Consider the following 25889-nt stretch of genomic DNA (forward strand, 5'->3'; position numbering starts at 1 on the left):
GCCGCCTTTGATTTCTCTGTTCCCAGGTTCCGTTTCTTTTGAGCTATAGGTCGGGCCGAGCTATTTGTGGCGAGCTTGTGACATATGATATTGGGATTTATGCCAGGCATGTCTGCTGGGGTCCATGCAAATAAATCGGCATTCCCTTGTAGTACTTTTATGAGTTCTGATCTTTCCTCTCCTTGTAGTGTCTGGCCGATGTATGTGACCTGACCTGGCTTTGCTGTCAATGAGACTTTCTGGAGTTTATCCACTGGCTGAGGTCTCTCTTGGGTTTTTTCCCTTGGATCGAGCTTTGCGAGGGACAATACTTCATGTGTGTTGTGAATGTTTCTGACCTCTTGTTGGCGTTCTTTCTCCGGGGCCGATCATTTTAGACTTGCATTGTAACATTGTCGCGCTTGTTGTCGGTCTGAGTGGAGTGTGACTATATTTCCGTCCTGTGCCTGAAACTTAACACACAGATAGTAAATGGATACTACTACCCTGAACATGTTCAGGGCAGGTCTTCCGAGGATAATGTTGTAAGGACTAGGGCAGTCAACTATTAGGTATTGTATATCAATAGTTTTTGAATATGAGTTCTCTCCTAGAGTTGTCTTTAGCCATATGTATCCCTTGATAGGGACTCTTTCTCCGGAGAACCCTACTAGCTCTCCGAATGAGGGTTGCACAAGTTTTTCGGATAATTTCATTTTCAGAAAGGTAGAATAGAAAATTACATCTGCACTACTACCTGGGTCTAGAAGGACTTTTCTTACCAATAACTCGCTTGTTTGAATAGATATTACCACTGGGTCGTCTAAGTTCGGTGCTGCCGAGCTGATGTCACTCTGGCTGAAGGTGATTCGGAGGTCAGGTTTGTATTTGTTATTTTGTGGTGTTGTTCCTTGCCAGCATTGCTCGGTAACTTCGTTTTCGTGCTAAGGTTGTTTCCCCTCCCCCGGAGAATCCTCCGAATATGCAATTTATGATGGCCTTTGGTGGTGCGTTGTGTGGCCACTTATATTCTTCTTTGTTCCCCGAGGTCTGTTGGCGTTCATCTCGGTCTCTGCTATTGTCTTTATGTCTTCTACCTTCGATATATTTATCTAGGAGTCCTTGCCGAGCTAATCTCTCTAGCAGATCTTTAGCTATTACGCACTCGTCGGTTGTGTGTCCGTATTTCTGGTGGAAGGTGCAATGTTTGCTTCGGTCGACAAATCGCTGGTCTTGGTAGTTCCCTGCCCTCAATGGTGGTTTTATGATTTTAGCGTTGAGTATTTCTTTAATTATCTTCTCTCTTTTGGTGTTGAACCCGGTATAATTGTCGAACTTTGGAGTAAGCTTAAACGGTTTCCTAGGGTGTTTTCTATCGGTCGACCTCATCGCTCGGCTTTCCTCTCTTCTGGGCTGCCTTCTTTCTGCCTCTTCAGCCTCACGGAGTTCTTCAATCTGCATTTGCCTGGCCGCACGTTCTCGGAATTCTTCTAAGGTCTTCGGTTTTGTGACTACAATTGTTTCTCTGAATTTTTCAGGCTTGAGGCCGACTTTTAAGTCATGCAGATGGACGGCGGGATCTAGATCGGGTATCTCCATTGTTGCATCTGCGAATCTGGTCAAATAGTCTTTTAAGCTTTCTTGGGGACCTTGGCGGATGGTGCCGAGATAATCCGATCCGTGTACGTAAATCCGTGCTGCAGCAAAGTAGTCTATGAAAGATTTTGCCAACTCCTTGAAAGAAGAGATTGATCCTTCAGGTAGTTTTGAAAACCAAAGGAGAGCTGCGCCATCGAGGTAAATAGGGAAAGCTCTGCAAAGAACAGGTTCATTGTTAGGGCCATTAAAGAACATCATAGATTGAAATTTTTTAATATGAGCCCGGGGGTCACCAATCCCCTTATATGGCTCGAGTGAGGAAGGTAGTGTGAAGTGTTTTGGCATCTGGTAATTGGTAATCTCCTCGGAGAACGGGTTGTCTAAGGTCAGTTTCTCCTTCGGTGGGTCGACACTCAATAGGTCTGCACTGCCTTTTCCTTTGCATCCATTGTCCTCATGCTTGCCAGCGTTGTTTTGAGTGGATAATTCGGCAAGTCTTTTCACTTCCGCCTGCAGTTCAGCCATCTGGGCCATAAGTTCGGCCTGGGTAGGTTGATGAACTCCATTGTCGGCCATGTGTGGAAATTGAGATATCTTGCGTAGAAAGAAAACACAAAGTGCAATGTGGTAAAAAAGAGTGGGGTTAATGTAACTTTCGGCCCCACGGTGGGCGCCAAATGTTTCGTTATGCTTGGGCCGAGGTGTGAAGCCCCCAAGAGATCACTCGAGACTCAGGCGGAGCTATACGTTGTCCAGGGGCTAAATCAAGAATAAGCATCGGTCCTTGGAAACACGGCGGCGGGAGCACCTGCAAAAGGGACTCCGACGCTCAAGTAAGTATACAAGTTATGAGAGATGAGAGTAACAAAACTAGAGTGAGTTGTGTAACCTGTCCTTTCATGGGTTGTTCAGGTTGGTTTTATAGACGTGTGATGTGTCTGTTTCCGATACTTTTGGCTTGTGTAGAGGTGTGATTAGGCTTGGGTAATGGGTTCCGTTACTGTGGCTAACGGTTGGGAGATAATACTGACTCACAAGCTGGCTTATTCGACGGCTTCTGTTATGGTTGTTGTGCTTCCGGGATTTGAGGGCGGATTTTGTGGTGATCTTGGTTCCGTGTGCAGCGGGTACACGTCAGGAAGTATGTTCTTCGTGTCTAATTAGAGTCACTTATGCTGTCATGTGCTTTGCTCTTTGAAAAGAAGAGCTTCGGAATGCAGATTTACTGTCTTTACACTTGTTGCATCGAAGAGTGAGACAGGGAATTATTTTTTTTTTTTTGTGATATTATGTTGTAGAAGGGTTCTTAAATTCTGACTTTGCACATCAATTACATCTTATTTTCCAACTTACACTTGCACTCACTGATTTTTTTTATCTACTCCTTTCTCTTTTTCTTCATGTATCAATGTTTACGTTGTACTTTGACTTTCAGATTCCTCTGCATTGAATGTGGAACAGATCATATTTCTCTACTTTAGGATAAGCTGACAAAATAGCACATTTCTCTAACCCTTTTAGGAGTTGTGTTATATCATTTCCCTTTGTGTTGCTTTCCTTGGACTTGTCTATCTATAGATATTGGGTTTATATAGTTGTATATTGGAGAGGAAGATATTGTTTGTCACAGTTGTTGAAGTATTTGTTTGGTTTTTATATATTTTATTGTATATTAGGATGGAAGATATAGATATTGTTTGTATACTGTTTTATAAATATTGGGTAGCCGAGGCCAATGCTACTCGTCTTTAGACACTGACAGCATTGTGTTCCCAACGTGAGTTGTTCGTTGTTTGTTGTTTTTGTTTTGTTTTAGGTTAAATAGTTGTTTCACCAGCAAGCAAAGTAACCGCTTTTGGTTTCAATCCGAGCACAGCCAATCCTTCAGCCATGAGCGGTTGCATTTGGTCTTTCTTCACTACATAGTCAATAAGGCCAAATTAGAAATCATGCTAACCAAAATTCTCCAGAAGTGAAAACAAATTTAAGTGCAGTTATCTTCATGTGAAGTTAATAGTTGAAAATTGTTAAATAATAATTTAATCAAATTTATTAAATCATTTATCATATTTTAAATGTCAACTTCATATAAAGACAATTACATGCGAGTTTTCACCTTTTCCAACTAGACCAGTAAAAAAGTTGGTGTAGAACATGTTCGTTTAATGCCAAATGATTTGCATGAAATTTTAAATTCAATCTCTTATTAGAGAGATTATTTGCTTACCGAAAGAATATACTTCTATCTTAGCTAAAATCTAATAATAGAAGACTTATCGAAGAAAAGAAAAACATAAGAATTCTTAGAAAGAGATGGTTGAAGCATCCATCGATTACTTTCTTTCTTATTTAGATTACTTCAGACTTTCAATTATGAAAAAGGTAGGACGATGATTTCAGCAGGAATGGATTTTCATAATATTTTTAAATGTGATCTCTCTCATCGCGTCTTCTTTCCTATGTTTTTTCATGCTTCCCTTAAAAAAAAGTTGCTACACATCCAATCATTTTTTGCAATCAAGTCTAACCAAGTTAGTTTAAACCCAACAAAAACTATTTTTATTATACATAGCATGTATACATCTTGCTTTACTAACGCAAATGAACTTCACTTTGTGTTTGTTCTTCGTGCATCTCCTTCTTCTTCTTTTATTGGTGATGTTGCTAAGTTTTGTTTTTGTTTCTTTTTCTCCTCTTCTTTTACATGTTATTGCAGTAATTTATTCTTCTTTTTTTGTTTGATGTTTTCTTCTTTTTTTTTTGGTTTTATTCTTCTCAATAGATTACATCAAGAAGAATTTTGAGAAAATGAAATAAGGATAAGATAGAGATAAAAAAATGAAAAAAAAAAGATGACGAAGTGGAAGATGAGGAGGAGGAAAAAGAAAGGATTTGAATTATGCAGGACAACGAGACCAAGCATCGAAATTATATAGTGATTGCGACACAATTAACTTAGAAATGCACCGAAATTATAGGAGTTTCTAAGTTTATAGAAGATTCAATTTTCGGTTCATTTGTTATTACACAATGGTGTTGTTATAATAATATTTCGGTTCATTTGCAATCTAGGTGTCTTGTCGATGAACAATTGGTCCCAAAGGTTGGGATGACTTTCAAGACAAATTGAATGAAATGAAATAGAATCTCGCAATTGAATAAAGTGATCATGAATAATTTTATTCTTCTTTGCTAAAAAATTTGGTCAATACTTATCAACAGTATCAAGTGAACCTCAATTAACACAAAAAAAATCAAAATTAGTTTAGATTTGAACAAACTAGTAAAAAAGACTCAATCATCAACAAATACACATCAAATTCATTTCTGAATCCAAATGAACCACAATTAAACTAAAATGAACCGAAATTACTTAAAGAGTAAAAAATTTGGTCGATACTTACTAACAGCAGCAAGTGAACCTCAATTAATTCACAAATGAATCAAAATTAGTTTAAATTTGAACAAGTAATCTAAAAGATTCAATCATCAACAAAAATACATCGAATTCATTTCTAGATCCAAATGAACCTCAAATAAATTAAGAAATGAACCAAAATTATTTAATGGCATTAAAATAAAGCAAACCAATAAAGATACTAGCAAAATGTTAGTGTTGTTGGTGATGACGATAACGAAGAAAAAGAAAAAGAAGATATAATTAGATATTACACTTGATAATACTAGTTAAAAAAAATGGAGAAATAGCCTGGTATTACTGTACCAGTACTAGAAATAGAAATGGGCTTATCCAGCCGAAGCAATAACATGGAATAAGTATAAACCTTGCAAAGTTGCAAGTATCTTTATCGATCTCACATTCTCAGTTGGATTTGAAAGTTGAAAACCTTACCCTAATTTTATTTCGGCTTGCGTCAAAATCTGGTATCATGCCCCTTCCCGCCTCATAACCCAACTTCATTGGGCTTAGACATATTTTTAGCTTTTGACTATTGAACCGTTCTTTTCTTGGCAAAAAGGGAATCACTTTTTTCCCTTAACAAAGAAACAAAAATTCATCCACGTCCAAAAAATATTCAAAAAAGAGATCATTATTTTCCAAATAAAAAATGACGAAAACTAATATTTTTTTATCTCAATTAATCGTATACTATACAAATATTATTCACTTATTTTTTTAGCTCCACTTAAGATTGTATAGCATAAGAGCACACTTTACAAGATTAAACAAATGAAACACAGTGAAAATCTGATTATAAAAAGTGTAAATTATCATTTCTATCCATAAAAGTTGAATACGTTGATATCTATTTATAGAACACGAAAATTATTATTTGTACCCATAAAAAATGAATTTTGTAAATAAAATTATCCAAACCCTAAAAAATTAAATAAAATTTCTAAACTACCTTTCTCTCCACCACTACTACCATCCTCTCCTTCCTCCCCCTCTTTCTCTTTCTCTTTGTTCTTAACGAACTAATCCCAACATCAACCACATCGCCGCTCAGTACCACCGTCTCACCCTCCTCTTCAACTGTCACCCTAACCCCTTCGCCGCACACTCTCCCATTAGTGTTGGTCGCGACTCAAGAGCACTAGCACCATCATCACCAGCATAATCATCTAACGCAAGTTTAGCGAGCAGCGTGAGCGATCTGTTGGGATGGGTAAACCGTCACTACCGTAAATTTCATCATCCTCGTCATCTGCCATCATCGTCAAGCTTAACTGTTTAGTCTTGGAATTCAACACCCTAACATAATCCATAAAGCACGTGAAAAGGCTTCTGCATTACGCATCTTTGCTTCCACCATTCGATGATTCGGATTGGGTTTTAGAGAATCAGATTGGGCTTTTTCTACACACACATTCAAAGGCTATGACTTTTTCAAGGGTTGATCGAAAAATGGTATTTGGGAATGACCCAATTGAGTCCTTCTTCAATTTCATTTAGGTTGTGAAGGAATCGCTATCCCCTCTGGAAGTGGGTATTCAGAAAGCTGCAAAAGATCTTGAGCATTGCTTCCTGTTAGGGCACGAAAGGTGTTTATTTGATTGTCCAGGAAAAATAAGGTGGTGAATTTCAAATCTGCAATGTGAAGAAGAAGAGAGGGTTGTCAATGAAATTTCTTTGAAGGCTTTCTTGAGTATTTTCTTACAGAACTCAGTAAGTGATAATGGGAATGTGAATGCGAATGGTGATGAGGTGGATAAGAAGGGTGATGGGTCTTCTTGCACTGGAGACGGGGTTGGAGTTTTGGAAGAGGTGGAAGGTGAGGGGGAAGAGCCTGCGGTTGATATCAAAGTCGAAGAGGTGGAGGAAGGAGGAAGGGTGGTGATGGCAGTGGTAGTGATGGTAATAGCAGCAGTGATGGTGGTAGTTGGAGAGAAAAGTAGTGGTGGTAGTTGGAGAGGAAAGTGGTGGTAGAGTTTGGGATTGAAATAGTTGAGAACATTGAGAGAGTGAGAGAGGGGGGGGGGGGGGAGAGACGATGGTAGCAGTAGTGGAGAGAAGGGTAATTTAAAAATTTTATTTAATTTTTTAGCATTTGGATAATTTTGCTTGCAAAAGCCATTTTTTATGAGTACAAATGATAACTTTCGTCTTTTATACGTAGATATGTCAACGTTTTTAACTTTTATGAGTAAAAATAGTAGTTTACTCAAAATTATTACTCCTCCATGTTTTTTACACCAAAATTTTAAAATCTCGTTATACCAAGATGGCAAGATCCCTCCTCCCCTCCTAAACCCCGCTCCCCCCACCCCACCAAAAAAAAAAGGTAATAATTTACTAAACATGATGACACATGAGAAGTTCACAACACAGGCACAAAGATGCTGATCATGTCAACTCACCTAATGGATAACAATGATAATGCGAAGGCCGAGTGCTCCACAAAATATCGCTTGCATTTCAAGTTTGTATCTGATATTATCAGATTGAGAATCCACAAAAGAAGATATCAATAATGACCACTCTCATCAGGTGTTTTCATTTTTTATCATAACAAGTGTTGTCTATTTTGCTGGCTTGAAACGAAATGTGCGTATAATATCTTTGATCATTGAACTATTATCATCAAGGGTTATATAGTAATGTTGATGTCCCGAAATTTGTGCTCTAACAAAATTCACATCAATAACATAAAAGAGTCCATGACCTATATATGTTATCCCCACCAAGGACTAGCATTAGGAGGTAGGAGCCACTTCCATTCAAACAGCATATGTTGATGTTTCATACCCTTTATTTTTATTTTGTTTTTCAACATTATGACCAATTCTTGGTCCCCATTTACCCATAGCACCTACTTAGGCATCATGCACATACCCCTTTTCAGTCATTTACCCATATACCCTACCCTTTTTCCCCCCTCACGCTTTGTGTACATACTCTCCCACATTTAGATCATTCTTCAATTTCTTCTAGTTGTTTTCTAGTTCAAAGTCATGCACGTTTTGGTGCCCCCATCATGTGACCTTTTTCTTTTCTAACTTGCAACATTATTGTTTGTCCCCTACATGCCCCTTCATAAGCACCTGCAACCCATTGGGGCTAGGACCATATATAAGCCTTTTGAGTTGCCATGAGGGGTATCATATACCTTGATGAATATCTGATTGTGATGTTTCTGAAATAGTCAACAAGCTAAAGTGCTAGAGTCCCAAGTGTTGTATTTACAGCCACCGTTACCTATTAATGTACCATTAGTGTTGGAAAGTGATAGAAACTTTAATAAAGAACCATTTTTTCACTTTGTTAACTGCACTTCATGTTCTGATAAACATAGTTCATACTAATACACCTAACTATATATTACAAATAAGACCTTCTTTATATTTTGCATCATGTCAATAAATACACTCTTATTTTGAAGTAATTCAGCGTGGATGATGACTATAAGCACATTGTTGGAAAGTAAGAAGAAGCGAAGATGGCTACCATGAATTCAACCATTTCAATCGTAATCTGTCTTTGTCATTTCCGTAGTAAGATTCACAAAGACAAGAAGATACATTCGTGGATACACAAAACTACACTAAGGTCAAAACAAAAATGGAAGTAATTATAATGTGGTTTATGATGACATATACTCTGTTTGTAGCCGTTAATGTCTAACCTTGTCTTTCGACATCTTTTGGCCTTGTTGAAGAACTTGAACCGGACGCCATCTCAATGACTTGGGTATGTGTGAATCTTTGTAATTGAATCATGCGCGCATAAACCCCATCAGGATGATTCTTCAACAAGTGCGAATGCGAGCCTTGTTCAGCTACTTTGCCATCATCAATCACAGCAATCAGGTTGGCATTTCTGATGGTTGATAGCCTGTGTGCAACAACGATGGTTGTTTTCCCCGAGCAGGCACGGTCTAGAGCCTCCTGAACCGACCTCTCGGATTCAGCGTCGAGCGCACTAGTTGCTTCGTCAAGAAGCATAAGCTCAGCCTTCCTCACAAAAGCCCGAGCAACTGCTATTCTTTGCTTTTGTCCCCCAGAAAGTTGAACTCCTCTCTCCCCAACAAATGTTTTGTATCCATCTGGAAGAGAAGATATGAACTTGTGAGCATTGGCAAGAGTCGCAGCCTCCACTATCTCCGCTTCAGAGGCCGCGTCATGTCCATAGGCAATGTTTTCATAAATACTTGTCGCAAACAAGCATGGCTCCTGAGGTACCACAGCAATGTGTCTTCTTAGAGACTTGAGATTGTATCTCCTTATGTCCTTTCCATCAATCATGACTCTACCAGAACATGGATCATAGAATCTCTGTATAAGTGCAAGGACTGAGCTCTTGCCGCAGCCACTAGGTCCCACAAGGGCCAGAGTTTTACCCGCCCTCGCACGAAGGCTGAGGTCGCGAAAAACAGCCATATCGGGCCGCGTTGGGTAAGAGAAGTCCACATGCTTAAGTTCAACTTCGCCTCGAAGACGATCAGGAACAGGGGTGGCATCTGGATCATCCGGCTCAATTTCGGTTCTCCGGTCAAGGAGATCAAAGACTGACCTCATAGCTCGGCCTCCCTTGATGAAATCAGGAGCCAATGTCAAAGTTTCGGCAGCTCCATTAGCAGAGACCATGAGGACCATGAACACTCGAATGGTTTTGGAGAAATCAGAGATTCCGTGCTTCACAAGCCAAGAAGCATACCAGAGACCAAGTGCATAGGAAGCATAAAGAGCAAACTGTGCTATCCCATATCCGCTTCCAGAAATTTGTCCCTTCCAAAAGCACCGTTGTAGTGGAATTTCGAGATTCGAAGCGAAAAGCCCAACAATTTTGGTTTCTGAATTGAAGGCTGCAACGGTTCTTACATTGGCTATAGCTTCTCCTGCTAACTGTGTGGCCTTGCCATGAGAAGCTTCCAGATCACCAGAGAAACCAGTCATGAACATTTTCTGTACAAAACTCAAAGATAAAAATGATTAATACAAATGAAAACTTAAAATTGATAAAGTCTTGGGAGCCAACAAGAACATCCAAACCTCAATTACAAGAAACATTTGAAATCTAAACTCAACAAAAGCTCATATTGCGTTTATTTGGCAACTTGCTATAATGTTAGCTGAAATTAGCTGCTATGGAAACATACAGTAAAGGAACGAAAGAAGATCGAACCTGCAACACAGTGGCCGCAACAACAAGAGGAAAGACGGCGATGAGGACAAGGGCAAGACGCCACTGCAGGACGAACCCTGCAGTACACGCAACTAGCATGAGCGCAGTGTTCTGAACTATCACCGAAATTCGATCTCCAATGGCTGATCTAACATTGTTGGCATCAAGAGCAAGCCTAGCAGCGATCCGTGCACTCTCGTTTTCCTCCTGATCAAACCAAGCCATCTCATTTTTTAGCACTGCCGTCAGCATTTTCTCCCTCACTCGTTTTGTTAGATTTTCACCAACAATATCCCAGAAGGAATGTTGCAATGTGTTGAAGATAAGTGCAGCTGATGAAAGGCCAATCAACAAGTAGCAGTACTTATCAATTTGTGTGATCATGTGCTTGTGATTCGGATGGTAATACACACTGAGGACAGCACTGAGAACATAAGCAAAAAAAGCACTAAGTGATCCACAAACAATGGAGCCTATAGAGCCAATCAAAGCGTATAGCCACTCAGGAGAGTTCATCTTCGCTAGTCGCCAGAAGGAACTTGCTTGCTCTTTGAAGGCAAGCTTTTCGAGCCTGTAATTCGGATGTGATGCATCGAGCGACAGACTGAAATCTGAGGTGGAGAAATCAGACAGCCTGCGAGAGTATGGTGACCGGCCGTAAGAAGAATTCCGAGCAATTATGGGTGAGCTTACCGAGTTTCTTGCACTTGAAGGCCTGCAAATGAAAACTCATCATCACATGATATATCTTTAGGGTATCTAATAGTTTTTTAATGAACAATGAGGTTACCGTGCACTACTCTTTCTGGCATTGTTCATGGCAGTTTCATGAGCCATTTCTTGCATCTTTATGAGCTTTGCATAGACTCCATTTTCTCCTTTGGAAAAGAGCTCATCATGAGTTCCAATTTCAGACACATTTCCTTGCTGAAGTACAGCTACAAGGTCGGCTTTGCGTATAGTCGAGAGGCGATGCGCGATTACAAGAGTTGTTCTACCAATCATGAACCGGTCCAGGGCTTCTTGCACCAGTTTCTCTGATTCAGAATCCAATGCACTTGTTGCCTCATCCAGGAGGAGAATTGCTGGGTTTTTAAGCATAGCCCTTGCAATTGCTATTCTCTGTTTTTGTCCTCCTGAGAGTTGCATCCCTCTCTCTCCAACCTGCCATTACAAAAGAATTTTTTACTTTATTGAATAATGCTTAAGAAATTATAATTTTCTAAGAGTCTTGCAAAGATATTCCCAATTACCTGGGTTTCGTAACCTTCAGAAAGTTTGATGATGAAGGAATGAGCATTAGCTACCCTGGCTGCTTCTTCGATCTCAACCTGGTTGGCATCAGGCCTTCCCAATAGTATATTTTCTCTAATCGTGGTTGCGAACAACGCAGGCTCTTGGCTCACTAGCCCTATCTGCTGCCTCAACCATCTAAGCTTCAATGTTTTAATGTCATGGCCATCCAGAAAAACTTGTCCTGCACATAGTTGATGAACAATATAACCAACAAATTCAACTTTCAAACTTATAAGGCAACAAAGTTTAATGCATACCTGAAGTTGGGTCATAAAATCTTTCAATGAGGGAAACCACAGTGCTCTTTCCAGAGCCACTGCTACCTACCAAGGCTATTGTCTTGCCAGCAGGCACACTCAACGAGAAGTCGTTGAGGATCGGAACATCTGGCCTTGACGGGTATGAAAAGTTCACATTCTTTAGCTCTAAAAGTCCACTTACTGTCTCAAGCTCCAAACCAGATTCACTGTTCTTATCTATCCGCGGTTTGTGATCGATTATGCGAAAAATCTTTGCAGCAGCAACTCTGGCCTTTGTAAATGCAGCCATGCTCGGCGCAGACTGGCCTAGACCTCTGTATATGATCAAATTCAGAAGTGTTAAACAATTTGAGTTTTCTCCCTAAGCTTTGTTTTGAAAAAATAAAAAGAAGGATGAAAGAAATACTGACATTCCACCAATCATAACAGCAAACATGGTGGCAATGGCAAGCCCTCCATTGGTGGCGTGGTGGCGAACCAGATAGCCTCCATACCAAAGAAGAAGTGCATAACAACAGAAAACAACAAAGTAAGTGGCACCCAATCCCATTCCCTTTGCAAAACCAGTTTTGTAGCCAAGCTTCTGGGCAACCTTCAATGCCGAAGAGTATGCCTGCAATGCTCGAGACTCCCCGACGAAGGCCAGTACCACTCGAATTTGCACAACTGTCTGCAGGTTCAGCTCAACATGAGTGCTACAAAAACTCCACACTTGAGAAAACTTGGTCAACAATTGCAAGGAGTGTTACCTGTTCCACAATGTTGCCAGCTTCAGAAAGAGCTTGCTGGGTTTTGCCAGAGAGCTTGGCCAATGTGGTGGTGTGAATGGCGCCAATGACTGCGATCATAGGGACCACAGCAAGGGTCACAAGTGCCAATTGCCAGACTGCAGTGAAACCAACAACAAAACCAGACACAAATGTGGCCATGTAATGAATGAAGTTTCCCAACTGCACAAGAAAAAAAAAAAAAAACAGAATTAGACACTAAACTAATCCAATCAAAGAGAGAAATTGAATGGACCTTCTCGCTGATGGCATCTTGGACCATGACGGCATCAGTGTTGATGGCAATTACAACATCGGAGGTTCGAACATCCGTGTCGAAAAACTGAATGTCTTGGCTGAGAGCAGCTTCAAGGTACTTGATCCTCATCCTTGTTGATTGCCTCTCCCCACTCCACATCCAACAAGATATCTCTGCAGCACAAAAAGAATCAAAACTCCGAAATGGCATAGAAAGGAAGAAACAAGAAAATCACCTGCCCATGAAGATGCCCATATAGCAGCACCAACTACCAGAAAGTAAAATGCATACTGCAAAAAACACACACACATTGAGACGAAAGAATTGAAGTTTGAAAGCAAGTCAAGTCCTTTGTTGGTACCTTGACGACTTCCTGAGTCATCTTGTCCAAGTTGTTGGCATTGGAACCAAAAGAGTTGACAAGATCAGCGAAGAAGCGAAGGAAGAGTGGCAAGGAACAACCGTGCACGATTGCTCCAACGCTTCCAATGGACATTAGAACATAATCCAACCCATCAGCAAATCTGAAAAGCTCACTGAACCCAACAGAGGGAACACTCTCATTCTTCTTGTTGTTCTTGTTGCTGTCACTACTACCGTTACCAGAAGAAGAAGTAGCAGACGAAGGAGCATCATCATCTTTGTTTGGTTCAGTAGTAGTAGTAGTAGTTTCCATTTGGTGTGTGAGGAGTTTTGTGTTGTTGGGTTTATTATTATAATGGTGGGAAATGGGAGCATCAGGAAGAAGCTCAAGGCCTTGCATTTCGGTCCATTTCCACTGCTCGAGTGTTGTATTTGCTGCCTCCAAACAAGAATCTTGTGACATTTCTTTAATTATTAAAATTCTCACACTCCTTTCTCTTTCTTTTATGCACGAATTCCCATCACAGTTCCTTTTATGTATGCCTCTCTCGGACTCTCTCCATTGCCATTTACTTAATGGCTTGAGAATGAAAGATGGTGAGAGTGAAAAGTGGCAAGTGGGTTTGCTTATTCTGTAAAATAAAACAGCGAAAGTGACACATCCGTGGTCCTCACTCAACTCAACATAGACACTTACAATGGCAAAGATTCAAACTTGAAAGCATGGAGAGAGAGAGTGTGTAACTGTGTGTGTTTGGATTTTCAACCTGACAGAAAAGAAAACCACTGTGTGAAAAGTGAAACTTGAAGATCAAGAGTCATAATACAAACAAACAGAAACCCCACCTTCATTAATCATCATTATTGTTTTTATGGATAATTAACTATTAATATTTAAAAGCATAGACTAATTTAATTAGTATGTTATTAAATTATTAGACTAAAAATTTTAAATTAATGATTAAAAGTGATTGTCAAAAACAATAAATTTTATTAATATTCTAATATTTTTTATTATTTATATTTTGACAGAAATTATTTTAGATATATAAAAAAAAGTGGTATTTTTGTTGATATTAGTGTTTGGGGTGCTTTGCAAAAATATGGATGTCTCAAAAATTTTGATACAACATGTACCATACGTGTTATTTTATGCAGAAATTCAAAATAATTTTGTAAGAAATTTTTAACAGAGATTCGTCACATGTCATCTCTTAGTCAAACACGCAGAGTGCGTGGTATCTTTTGTAGGAATTTTGTGCAATTTTCGAGGTAACTTTTCTAAAGATTCCAGTAAAGATTCGCCACGTGACAGCTCTAAGACAACACGCAGGGTGTGTTGCCTTTTGCAGAAATTCGTCGTAGATTCCCGAAGAGCCTTGTTCAGTGTCCCCAGGCATGGGAACACGTGTCGTCACCCCAACAGCACGCAGGGTGCGTGTTGACCAGTCTTGCTCAGTGTCTCCATGCAGGGAGACAAGGCTTGTTCCGGGAAAAGACTTCATTAACATTTGGTGTGTATAAAAAGGGAGGTTGATGCTTTGTTTGAGTTCATTTCACTCATGTGGCGGCTTAATTTTAAAGAGGATCGAGGCAAGATTCAGTTTTATAATTGTGTAGCGAGGTAGGTTTTGTGTTGTAGCTGAGAGTGAGTAAGTTAGTTTTAGTCGAGAGTGAAATTAATACGTTTAACATGGTAGTTGATTATACGTCTGCAAAAGATCATATTATCAATTATTTGGAACTTTCTAATTATGTAAGTTTATTATTTTCAGTTAATTATTAGTGTTTATTTGGTTAACATTAGTTTAATAATTTATTACTATTTATTTAATTTATATTAGTTTAGTCGTACTATTATTTCTATTAATATGAATGAATAATATAATTAATAAAAATTTGTGATTTTTTAAAAATAATATTATTCTATTTTTTTTGTTAGTATGTATAATTTTAGATATTATATTTTATTTTTGTGTTAATGTTATTATGTTATTTTAAATTTAATTATTAAAATTGATAAATAATTTAAATATGAATACATAAAAATTCAAATTTTATGTAATTTTTATTTATTTTATTTTCTGTTAAACACTATTATTTTATTCTGGTTGGTATTTATTAAAATTAATAATCAATGTAATTATAAAAATATATTTTGCTTTCGAATAATATATAATTTCTGTTTTATTTTGTATTTTAATATTAATTTTATTTCATTTTATCTTGTAATTACTAAAATGATGTAATTACTGAAACTAATAAATAATATAAATATGAATAATAAAAATTTTGAATTTTGTGTAATTATTATTTATTTTATTTTCTGTTGTAGCAAGTTATTACTTTATTCTTTTTGGTATTTATTTAAATTAATGAATAAAATAAAAATAAATATAATTATTCCTTTTTGGTATTTCGGTTAAACTATATCAGGTTAACAGGAATTTTTTATCCCGTAAACTTTATTCGCCAGAGATATGGCATTCGACAGTTGACCAAGCCTTACGAACAACGGAATTCAACCATAACTCGAGAGTTGGAGAGATTAAAGGGCATTCCGCGTTGCTATTTGTTCTTATGAAAAGGTGGAGGTCGAAAACTCATTCTTTTGTATAATCAGTCGGTGAGGTTATAGTGACACTCGAGGATATGTTACACATATTTGGCCTAATGATTGATGGAGAGGTTTTGACCGGTTGGACCGATAACAGTCAGGACTTCTTGGTCAACCAAAGTTTGGCGATTTTCAGCAGCAAACCTGTTGTGAGTAGTTCATCTAAAAGTTACAAAAAGCTGGCATGGGTTCGTCATATCAGAGATACACAACCTTTAGACACTTTGGAGTTTGTTCAACGATACATTAGGTATCACATATTCTGTCTGCTGGAAACCACCCTCTTCGCAGATAAGTCGTCAACATTTGTCCATGCGAAGTATCTACCACTACTCTAAAATTTTGAGCAGATCGAAACTTACCGGCTAATATATCGGTTGCACGCATGTAACAATACATAATTTATTGAAACTTGACTTGTATTTTATTTATGTTTAACTAACAATATGTAATTTAAACTTTGTTATAATGTTGTGTATTCCAGGTGGAGTCATCATCCACAAACCAGAGTGTGGATGTCGAGGAGCGCAGCGTCTATTAGACACGACATAGACAACATGGATGAGGTCAATATGAGTATTAATTTATAAGAATAATTATGATATTAATATTCTAATGGCCCATGCAATATTTTACCGTTTGTCTGGCGGCCGTACATCGGCATCATCATACCTGCTGAACTACATGTACATCTTGATGTGTGTGACATGGTAGGACCATTGCTTTCATTCGAGTGTGTCGAATGGCATTCGGCGGACTGAGTGGTTCATCAGTGCGGGTTTACATAGTCTCCCCTATGCTTATACAATTCATCCCAGTTGATCAGCATTGCTACATTTTTCAGGATACAGTGCCATGACTAAAGCGGGATACATGACGAATGGATACATCAATAGGAAAACCGCCGCAACAGTCGATTGTGAAAGAGGCATCTATAACTAATCGCCGACTTTAACCCGTCTACCGATTACCAGAGTTGGTACCATGGTTTATTCTAGATGTACCTGAGGTTGTCAGAATACATTTTTCAGCAGTCACCCCGCATCTACCTCAACACCTCATTCCTTCACCCACTCTATCTCTCTTATATATCATTATCAATGACTAATCTATTATTTTATTATACCTTATACTAATTTTACAACTAAAATATACCACATGTTATTCTCTCATTGCAATTAAAATCAAATCTTTTTCTCCAAAATTAAAGAGTTTTCTCCTCCTTTTTCTCCTTCCTTCACCTGCTTTATCTCTCTTATATATCATTATCAATTATTAATTACTTACTAATTTTACAACCAAAATGTGCTACAATGGCATTCTCTGATTGCAATTAAAATCAAATCTTTTCTTCCAAAATTAAAGAGTTCTTTCCTTCACTCTATCTTTCATATATATTATTGTCAATGACTAATCTATTATTCTGTTATATATTACTAATTTTACAACTAAAATGTGTCATATGTCACTCTCTCATTACAATTGAAATCAAATCTTTTCCTACAAAGTCAAAGAATTCTCCCATCCTCCCTCTCCTTTTCTCTATCTCTCTCGTTTCCTCGTCCACCCTATTTCTCTTATATATCATTATCAATTATTAATTACAAATTTAACAATCAAAATATTCTATATTAATAATTTGACAAATCAAAATGTGTCACCAGATTTAACACCTAATCAAATGTAAAAGTATGCATATTAAATTTTTTCAAATTTTAGATAACGAATGTTAAAATTAATTACTAGTAAAAAATTAAACTCTTTTACATTAAAAAATAATAACTAAAAATTTTATTATTTGAGTTTTTTATCTACAAAAATTCTGTTCTTCTTAACCGACGTAGACTTTTGTCCCCTACAAACTTTTTATAAAAATTGTTTGATTTTATAAATCTTTTGTGTCATAATCAATGTTAAGACAAAATTAACGTAATTTTAAAATATTTATATTCCTATAATGTTATTATAGGTAAAAATATTAATTTTAACTAAATCAATCATTATCTGTATTTAATAAAGATATATAAAATTTTAAAATTTTCATATTAGTTTTCTATGTAGAAGAACTATTTGATGTTAAAAGTTAAGACTAATTTATCTATTAATTGAAATTAAAATTTAAAAACTAATTAATAATTAAAATTTGTTAAAATTAAAGTGTCTAATTTAAAATATTACTTATAACATTTTTACTATCAAAATGTCACGCTTTCGGTTACGTTATTCTGATAGAGTGGATATTATGATGACTTCCATACATATATAATAATAAAATAGAAGCTTTTAACTCGAAACTATATCGCTATTTTTCTTTAAAAACCAGTAATACTTTTTCTTTTGTTTTACATGTATGCATATATAAATATCAATCACAAAACTTCACACACACACACTCACATACAAGAATCTTTTAAATAAGTAACTTACAAACATTAATCATCGTTACAATCATGACTCCTATCCCTCTTTACAAAAATATAAATCTCAATAACAATTCAAAGAAAAAGACATCTATGACAATACAACTATAAAGCGCAGAAATCACGTCATAAGCTTTCTCGTCCATTTTTTGAAAAGAAAAGTCTGTAGAGAGTAAGAACCTAATTACACGATCTCACAAAAAAAGTTTAGAATTTAAGAGAATATATAAAAGAAGGTTGTTTTCAATTACAGTGATCATTGCTTGTCTTATAAACCTTTTCGAAAAATCAACCATTACTTATCTAAAATCCAAATTCATGTTTCAATAAAAAAAAATCGTAAAAGTTACTTAAATTGTATGAATGATCAATATGTTCCAAGCATAGGTTTATTAAGTCTATCCTGAACCAGATTGATTTTTCATACTTTACTAAACCTCAAACATAAATCAATCACGGCATCCGGCCCAACATATAATTAATTACAAGCCACTACACTTTACTATAATTCAAACCAACAAGTCACAGACACAAGCAATCAAATAGACAATCAAATAATCACACATAAAGAACACATTTAATTATTATTTTATTATTATATATATATAAAAGTCATCGTAATATCTGCCCTATTAGAATAACGCAACCTGAAGCCTGACATTCTGACAATAAAGATATTATATTACTCTTAAAATTTTAAAAATAGAAAAAAATAAAAGATGTTTTAATGTACTAATCCCAAACCAGGATTTTGTCTTTATTATCTCCTTTTTCTGAATCACTCGTACTCTTACTTTTATTCATACTAGTACTCTTAAAAAATGAAAAAAAAAAAATAAAAGTACTTATTAGGAATTATTTTTAATATGGAGATGAAAGTAGTGTTTTGGTTGAATATTGATATTTGAAGTATATTACAGTATTATAGATGTATAGAAAACATGTACAACATACATTTTATGTGTTGACTAAAATGTTGGCACGTGTTCAACGTACATCTTGTATATTGTCAGAATGATGACACGTGTCCAAAACGCACCCTATGTGTTGATTCTCTACCTGTAAAATTCACCTACCTATAATTACACCAAATGATTTCATTTTCAACAAAAAATTAATATTTTTTTATATAAAAAAATTAGTCACTTTTTTATACCAGAGCCCTCTTTCTTTTCAAAAAAAATATTTTTACTATATTATCAATTTTGCTTTAATTTTATATAAACAGTAAAAGATGACGGAAAAAAAGTTAACAAATATTACTGTATTGTGATTAGTTATTAGTAACGAAAAAAATGTGATTAGTTATTACTTTTTTTTTCAATTTTATGGTCTTAAGAAGCAATTTGAACTAATAAATTTATTTGATTAAAATCAGCATATATCTAAGGATGGCATCATGCATCCTATTTGCAGGTATCCAATTTGACTCATAGAATTGCCAATTCGATTCGCAATGGGTAGAGTAGAGTGCGGGTAGGATTCTCATGTAGGTCGCTTAGGGTGTGAATTGAGTTTCAACCCTACTCGACCAATCCACACCCTATATATGTATATACTTGTATAAAAATATGTTTTCATATAAAAAATTAGCCATTTTCTATAAAAAAACCCTTCTTTTTCAAAAAAAAATATTTTCATCATATTCTCAATTTTGCTTTAATTGTATATAAACGGTAAAATATGACGAAAAGAAGTTAACAAACATTACTATATGTAATTAGTTATTAGTCACCAAAAAATTATGTGATTAGTTATTACTCTTTTTTTTCAATCTTATGTTCTTAAGAAGCAATTTAGACTAATAAATTTATTTGATTAAAATCAGCATATGCCTAGGAGTGGCAATATGTACCCTATCTTCAAGAGTACTCAATTGGACCTAATTCGGTTGGGTAGAGTTGTTAATCCAATCCGTAGCAGATAATGTATCGTGCGAGTCAGGTAGGGTGCGGGTTGAGTTTCAATCCTACCTAACCAATTCGTATTCTATAGATGTATATGTTATATACTTATATAAAATTTCAAGTGGATGTTGAACCAAAGACTTCTCACTAAATGTAAAAGATTCTTAGCAATTAAAAGAAGATTATTAATTGATAATTTAAATATGTTTTTATACATAAAAATAAATTCTATTTTAAATTATCATCAAGTTATATAATAATGTTGCATATTTTGGATAACTCGTAAATCGAGTCGGGTATCCACAGGTTAAGAATAAGTAGAGTTAGAGTTAGAATATTCTCAACCTGCAGATAGAATATAATTGAATATATATAAAAAATTCAACTTGCGAATAGAATTAGGATTGAATCTAAACCCTACCTTATTCTATTCATTATCATTTCTACCTATGTCCCTAGCTAGCTAGACCAACACCCATATATATAAGTATTTTCCTTTTTTCTTTGGTGAATCCATATATCTATATGTTTCAGTAACATTAAAACCTTGTAGAACATTTTAGGAATCTCATGTACCGAAGCTGAAGACACCAAAGTACGATAAAAAAAAAATGGTCAGAATCTGGGGATTCCTCATAATTTTGATTCTTTTTTTAGTGATAAAGACAGAAAGTAAAATTCTTGTTTAGGGGGCAAGCTTCTCTAATTAGGGATCAGGGTTTGAATTACCAAAATAAAATATTATTAAGAGCAATGATGATAATTGGTTTAAATTGAAACATTTTAAATTGAAGTGTACTTCATCAGACATTGTAACACTGCAGTGTCTTACTTCCCGCTCTTGGTTGGTTTAATTAAATAAACAACAACAGTAAAGTCAGCACCTTTTTTAGCTTCAAAACAAAACAAAACAATACAATAATGTGTGTCAACTTCTGACACTCTTCAATTCCTTCTAGCTTTTGGTGCTTTTTTGTTTTTTAATTGTAGCACTATTATTATTATTATATCAAAATTTATTACTTTCTTCATAGAATTAATATTTAAAATAAAAATATTTAAAACACAACATTACATAACTAACAAAATTTATTATTTTTATTAATACTTAAAAACTAAAGATACTCTTATACTAAATCTTAAATTTTAAATTCTAATAATATAAAAATAAAATATTTATAAAAAATATTAATTAATATCAATAAAAAATATTGGCACCCTAACATTTTTATTTATATAAGAGTGTCACTGCCTTATATATATAAACATATCAGATATCATAATTTTACTCATCAATACAAGATATATAGCTCATCTATAATATTTTCTTTGTTAATGGAAAGTCTAAAATCCTATATATTTGATATATTCCATAAATCTCATTCAATAATAGTAACAGAATTATAAAAGAATGTGTATCTACCAATATGAAATAAAAATAACTAAATATCAATCATATATATAAGGTGATTAAAATATAATAGTAATATGAATTCCTTTAAAAATAATCTAAAGATAAGAAAGCATATGGGTATAGGTTGAATGTGTTTGCTTTTCCCGTTTTTACGGTTGCCGTACAGTCATCAGCATGAGACAATGTTATGTTCTGGCAATGGCATGTCCCTCTGGGAAAAAAAAAAGCACAGACCTTGATTCGTAAAACACGGCAATTGCAGTTTATTTATTAATTATTAATTCTGTTATCACCAAGTAAAATGGTACTTATTTTCATTAAATACTAATCATTTTTTTTGGGGTTATGTTAAGTAATTAATAATTTTTTTGAATAACATGAATAATCACTAATCAAATTAAAATATATTACATCTCTAAATTACCCACTTAAATTTTAATATTAGAATAATCATCTGCACATCTACTGAAATAAACATTTAATATATCTATTGTTCACATTGTTTAATATTTTCATTGTCTACCTATATTTTTTTTTCTAAAATTAGAAATAAGACTCGAATTCATAACCTCTAAATAAATACGAAAAAAGTATGCTATTTGAAGAAAGTATGCCATTTTATAATTTATATAACAAATTTTTCTATACCACCTAAAACTCAATATTAGGGTTAAGAAAAATGACATCTATGACTATACTCTAAGTCATCTCTAACAAACCATGTGATAATCTCTTTATGTATGTTTTTCGCGAAATGGTCTTGTGTTTTAAGAGTGGTATTATTGTCATATTACTGGCATCTGTGATACGAAACAAGCCGCCACGACAATAATAATAACAATAATATCCTAAATTAATCCTAAGAAATTTTTAATCAAATATTTTAATTCTTAATAAATTTTAATTATCAAACTAATTTTTAAATCTTTATTTCTTTAGATAAATCAATCTCCGCATTAAATTGTTTGTTTATATAGAAAAATTGATCTAAAAATTTTAAAAATGATTAAAAATTATTATATTTATATTAAATAACAAAAATAATTGATTTTTCTTTTACTTTTTAACAAAATTTAATGTAAAAATGATATATTTCATAAAATAAAAAATTAAAGACTAATTTTATAATTAAATTATTTAATTAAAAAAGTTTTTGTCTAATAACACATTTCAATTATTCCTCACAGATGAGAGGACTAATTTAAAGGCACGCTCTTATAATTATACGAACGACAAAATACTTAATTGGCTTACAGGGTAAGTTTATGTGTAGTTGTGTACCTTCCAGAAAATTTTATAATAAGCTCACAAAAAGCTAACCAATATATATATATATATATATATATATATATATATATATATATATATATATATATGTTTTATGACTACATCATCTAAATGCATGATTCAGTGCAGCCGTGCTATGTAATGAAAATTATTGTTGATCTATTTCTTCTTAATAATTTGATTAGTAGTTAAGTTGAATGAACAAGTCACCCCTTTCCACATAAGAACTCTTATTTTGGGTTGGGTGAACTGGCTTCTTTTCTTTCTATATTTACTATATGGTTTTTAGAGTAAAGTATCGTTTTTGTCTCCAACATTTATGATAAGTCTTAAAATGATCCCTAACGTTTCAATTATTCTATTTAAGTCCCTAATGTTTTAAAATTAACTCAATGTTGTTCTACCGTTAGGGATCCATTAGCAGAATTGATGGCGGAACAAAATTAAGACGATTTTAAAACGTTGGAGACTTAAATAGGACAAAAACTTTGAGGACAAAAACAATACATAGAAATAAATTTTAATTTTATCCTTCAATAATATCAAATTTTTACTATGTATATTCAATTATTTTTTAATCACATCTAGGTAAATTACACTTAATCATATTATTTTCATTCTAAATAAATTAATTTTTTTTATAATTTTACTCTTAAAGATTTTTAGTTATAATGAAATGTTTGTAGAATGACTAGTATATAAACTTGTGGAAAAGAAAAAAATAATATATATAATAAAATATAAATTATACCTTTTGTCTCTAATATATCAAAATTCTTTAAAATTATAAAAAAATAAATTTATTTAGAATGAAAGTAATGTGATTAAGTGTAATTTATTTAGATGTAATTAAAAAATAATTGAATACTATGTACAGTAAAAAATTGATATTATTGAAAGATAAAATTAAATTAAAATTTATTTTTATGTATTGTTTTTGTCCCAAAGTTTTCATCCTATTTAAGTTCCTAACGTTTCAAAATCGTCTCAATTTTATTCTGCCGTCAATTCTGTTAACGGATCCCTAACGGCAGAACAATATTGAATCAAATTTGAAACGTTAAGGACTTAAATAGAACGATTGAAACGTTAAGGACAACTTTAAGACTTATCCCAAACGTTAGGGACAAAAACAATACTTTACTTCGTTTTTTTATAACAAGAATTAAACGCAATTTTTTAGTCTAAAAAATTTTGATACACTGTTATGATTTTTTTTTTAAATTTAAGATAATAAAACGACACATATGAATTAAAGAGGATGAGTTTGATTAATAAAAAAAAACGAGTTAAATGAGCCATTTATTTAATTTTATTTTGTATTTCTAAAAATATTAGTATTTTTAATCGGTATTTTTTCTCATCCAACTCAAAAACTCAAACTTATCAACTAAAAAAATTTTGTTCGTTTAAGGTTTATAACTTAAAGTGACTTTTATTTTGTCCAAATCTTTTTTCAAAAAAAAAAAAAACTGTAAATGAGGAAATATGTGCAAATTTAGATGGGTCAAGCCTAAACGGGTTAGATTAATCTGTTTGACAGCTTACTTAGTGTGTGTTTAGATTACAATTTATAAACTGGAGTTTGAATAAAATTGATTTTACAAACTTGATTTTGATAAAAAGTAAGTTTGTGTTAAGTAATTTATATTTGGCAATATTTATATCAAAATGGATTATAGTAAAATAAATATTGTTTAAATTACACTACTCAAAATCACTTTTAGATACAAAATTACTAAAATAGACATCAATTTAAATAATTTTTGTATATTATTTTATCATTTTAATTTAGATATTTAAATAGATCTTATTAATTAATTCTATAATAAAATTAATATTTATACACTAAAATAAAAATAATATATAAAAATTGATAAAATATACTTTTAATTAAAATTAACAAAATATAAATTTTAGAGAGTACTAAGAATAATAAAAAAAAATTAAATATTTACCTTAGTAGTAATTCAAATAAATCAAAAAAAAAATTTATGATTTTTTTATATAATATATTTTTAGTACTTTTAGTATTTTTTTTAGTATGCTATAATCTTTTATTATTATTATTTACAATTAATTTTTTGTTTAATTTACTTTTTTAATAAGATCAATAAATTATATTATAAAAAAAATAAAAATAATACAAAAAATTATAATTATAAAAGTGTATAATATTAAATAAATAATTAATAAAAAATAGTAAATAATAGAAAATGATAGTTCATATAAATAAAAATAATATAAATAATATAATAGCATGTATAAAGGATAAAGTTGGTAAAAGATAAATAAAGATTGAGTATTGATGGCTAAAAACCCGTTGGTGAAACGCAGAAGTTTAAAATTGTTGCTTCTTGAAAACGCACGTGGTTTTGCTTCTGCGTTTATGAACCAAAAAGTTTACCAAACCAAAAATTGAAGCTTTCAAAACGTCTAAACACACTTTTTCTCTTTAAACGCGTTCACCAAATACATCCTTAGATAAACTGAATGTATAAAATGATAGAACTTGTATATTAACATATGTATATATTTTTTTAAATTAAGATTTATAGAGTAATTAAATAATTATAAATTATACATGTTAAATTAGTAATATTTATTATTATAAATATTCAAACAACTAATATTAATGTTTTTGAATTCTATTAACGCTATATGAAAGTTGTATTTGAAGTGTTAATAAGCTTAAAAAAAGGTAGTTGGTGATTGGCGTCTTAGGTTATTATAGAGGGAAGGAGTGATTGGTGAAGTGAAGGAAGCTAACCACCGCTGGCCTTAATTAACGGGGGAAGAAATAAATCGTACATAATGCATGAAAGTCAAATGTGGAAAAACTTTAAAATGGAAATGGAAAAAAGTAACGTCTGACACACACTTGTTTGAGCATTTAACCAGTTGTTGCCAACTTCATGCACTACTGCATGCATATATAAATGGATCTGTCACAACACAACACACAACAAATTCTGGACTATATTTATACCATACTTTGGTTTTTTTTTTATTTATTTTACTTGGTAATTTGTTTTATTCTTTTCAGGAAAATTAACCAGTCCTACATTTATATTTTATATTTATGTCATGTATGGAGAGAGTCAGATACATCAGAGATGCTACATGGATACATA

At 33.6% G+C, this 25889-nt stretch overlaps 2 protein-coding genes across 2 annotated transcripts; both read right to left on the bottom strand.

Moving 5' to 3' along the window:
• Nucleotides 1–870: 870 nt before the first annotated feature.
• Nucleotides 871–2154, bottom strand: LOC130933999 (uncharacterized). Its single transcript, XM_057863589.1, has one exon. The coding sequence runs from the start codon at nt 2152–2154 to the stop codon at nt 871–873; it is 1284 nt and encodes a 427-aa protein (XP_057719572.1).
• Nucleotides 2155–8490: 6336 nt separating this feature from the next.
• On the bottom strand, nt 8491–13835 carry LOC130934266 (ABC transporter B family member 1). The gene is made up of 10 exons (XM_057863853.1): nt 13109–13835; nt 12983–13037; nt 12745–12920; nt 12471–12671; nt 12132–12391; nt 11719–12035; nt 11419–11642; nt 10956–11329; nt 10166–10880; nt 8491–9945 (listed from the first exon to the last, which is right to left on the bottom strand). The coding sequence occupies exons 1-10, from the start codon at nt 13571–13573 to the stop codon at nt 8662–8664; spliced, it is 4071 nt and encodes a 1356-aa protein (XP_057719836.1). The 5' UTR covers nt 13574–13835; the 3' UTR covers nt 8491–8661.
• Between the last annotated feature and the right edge of the window lie 12054 nt (nt 13836–25889).

This window comes from Arachis stenosperma, chromosome 6, assembly GCF_014773155.1.
Source record: "Arachis stenosperma cultivar V10309 chromosome 6, arast.V10309.gnm1.PFL2, whole genome shotgun sequence".
Lineage (NCBI taxonomy): Eukaryota > Viridiplantae > Streptophyta > Magnoliopsida > Fabales > Fabaceae > Arachis > Arachis stenosperma.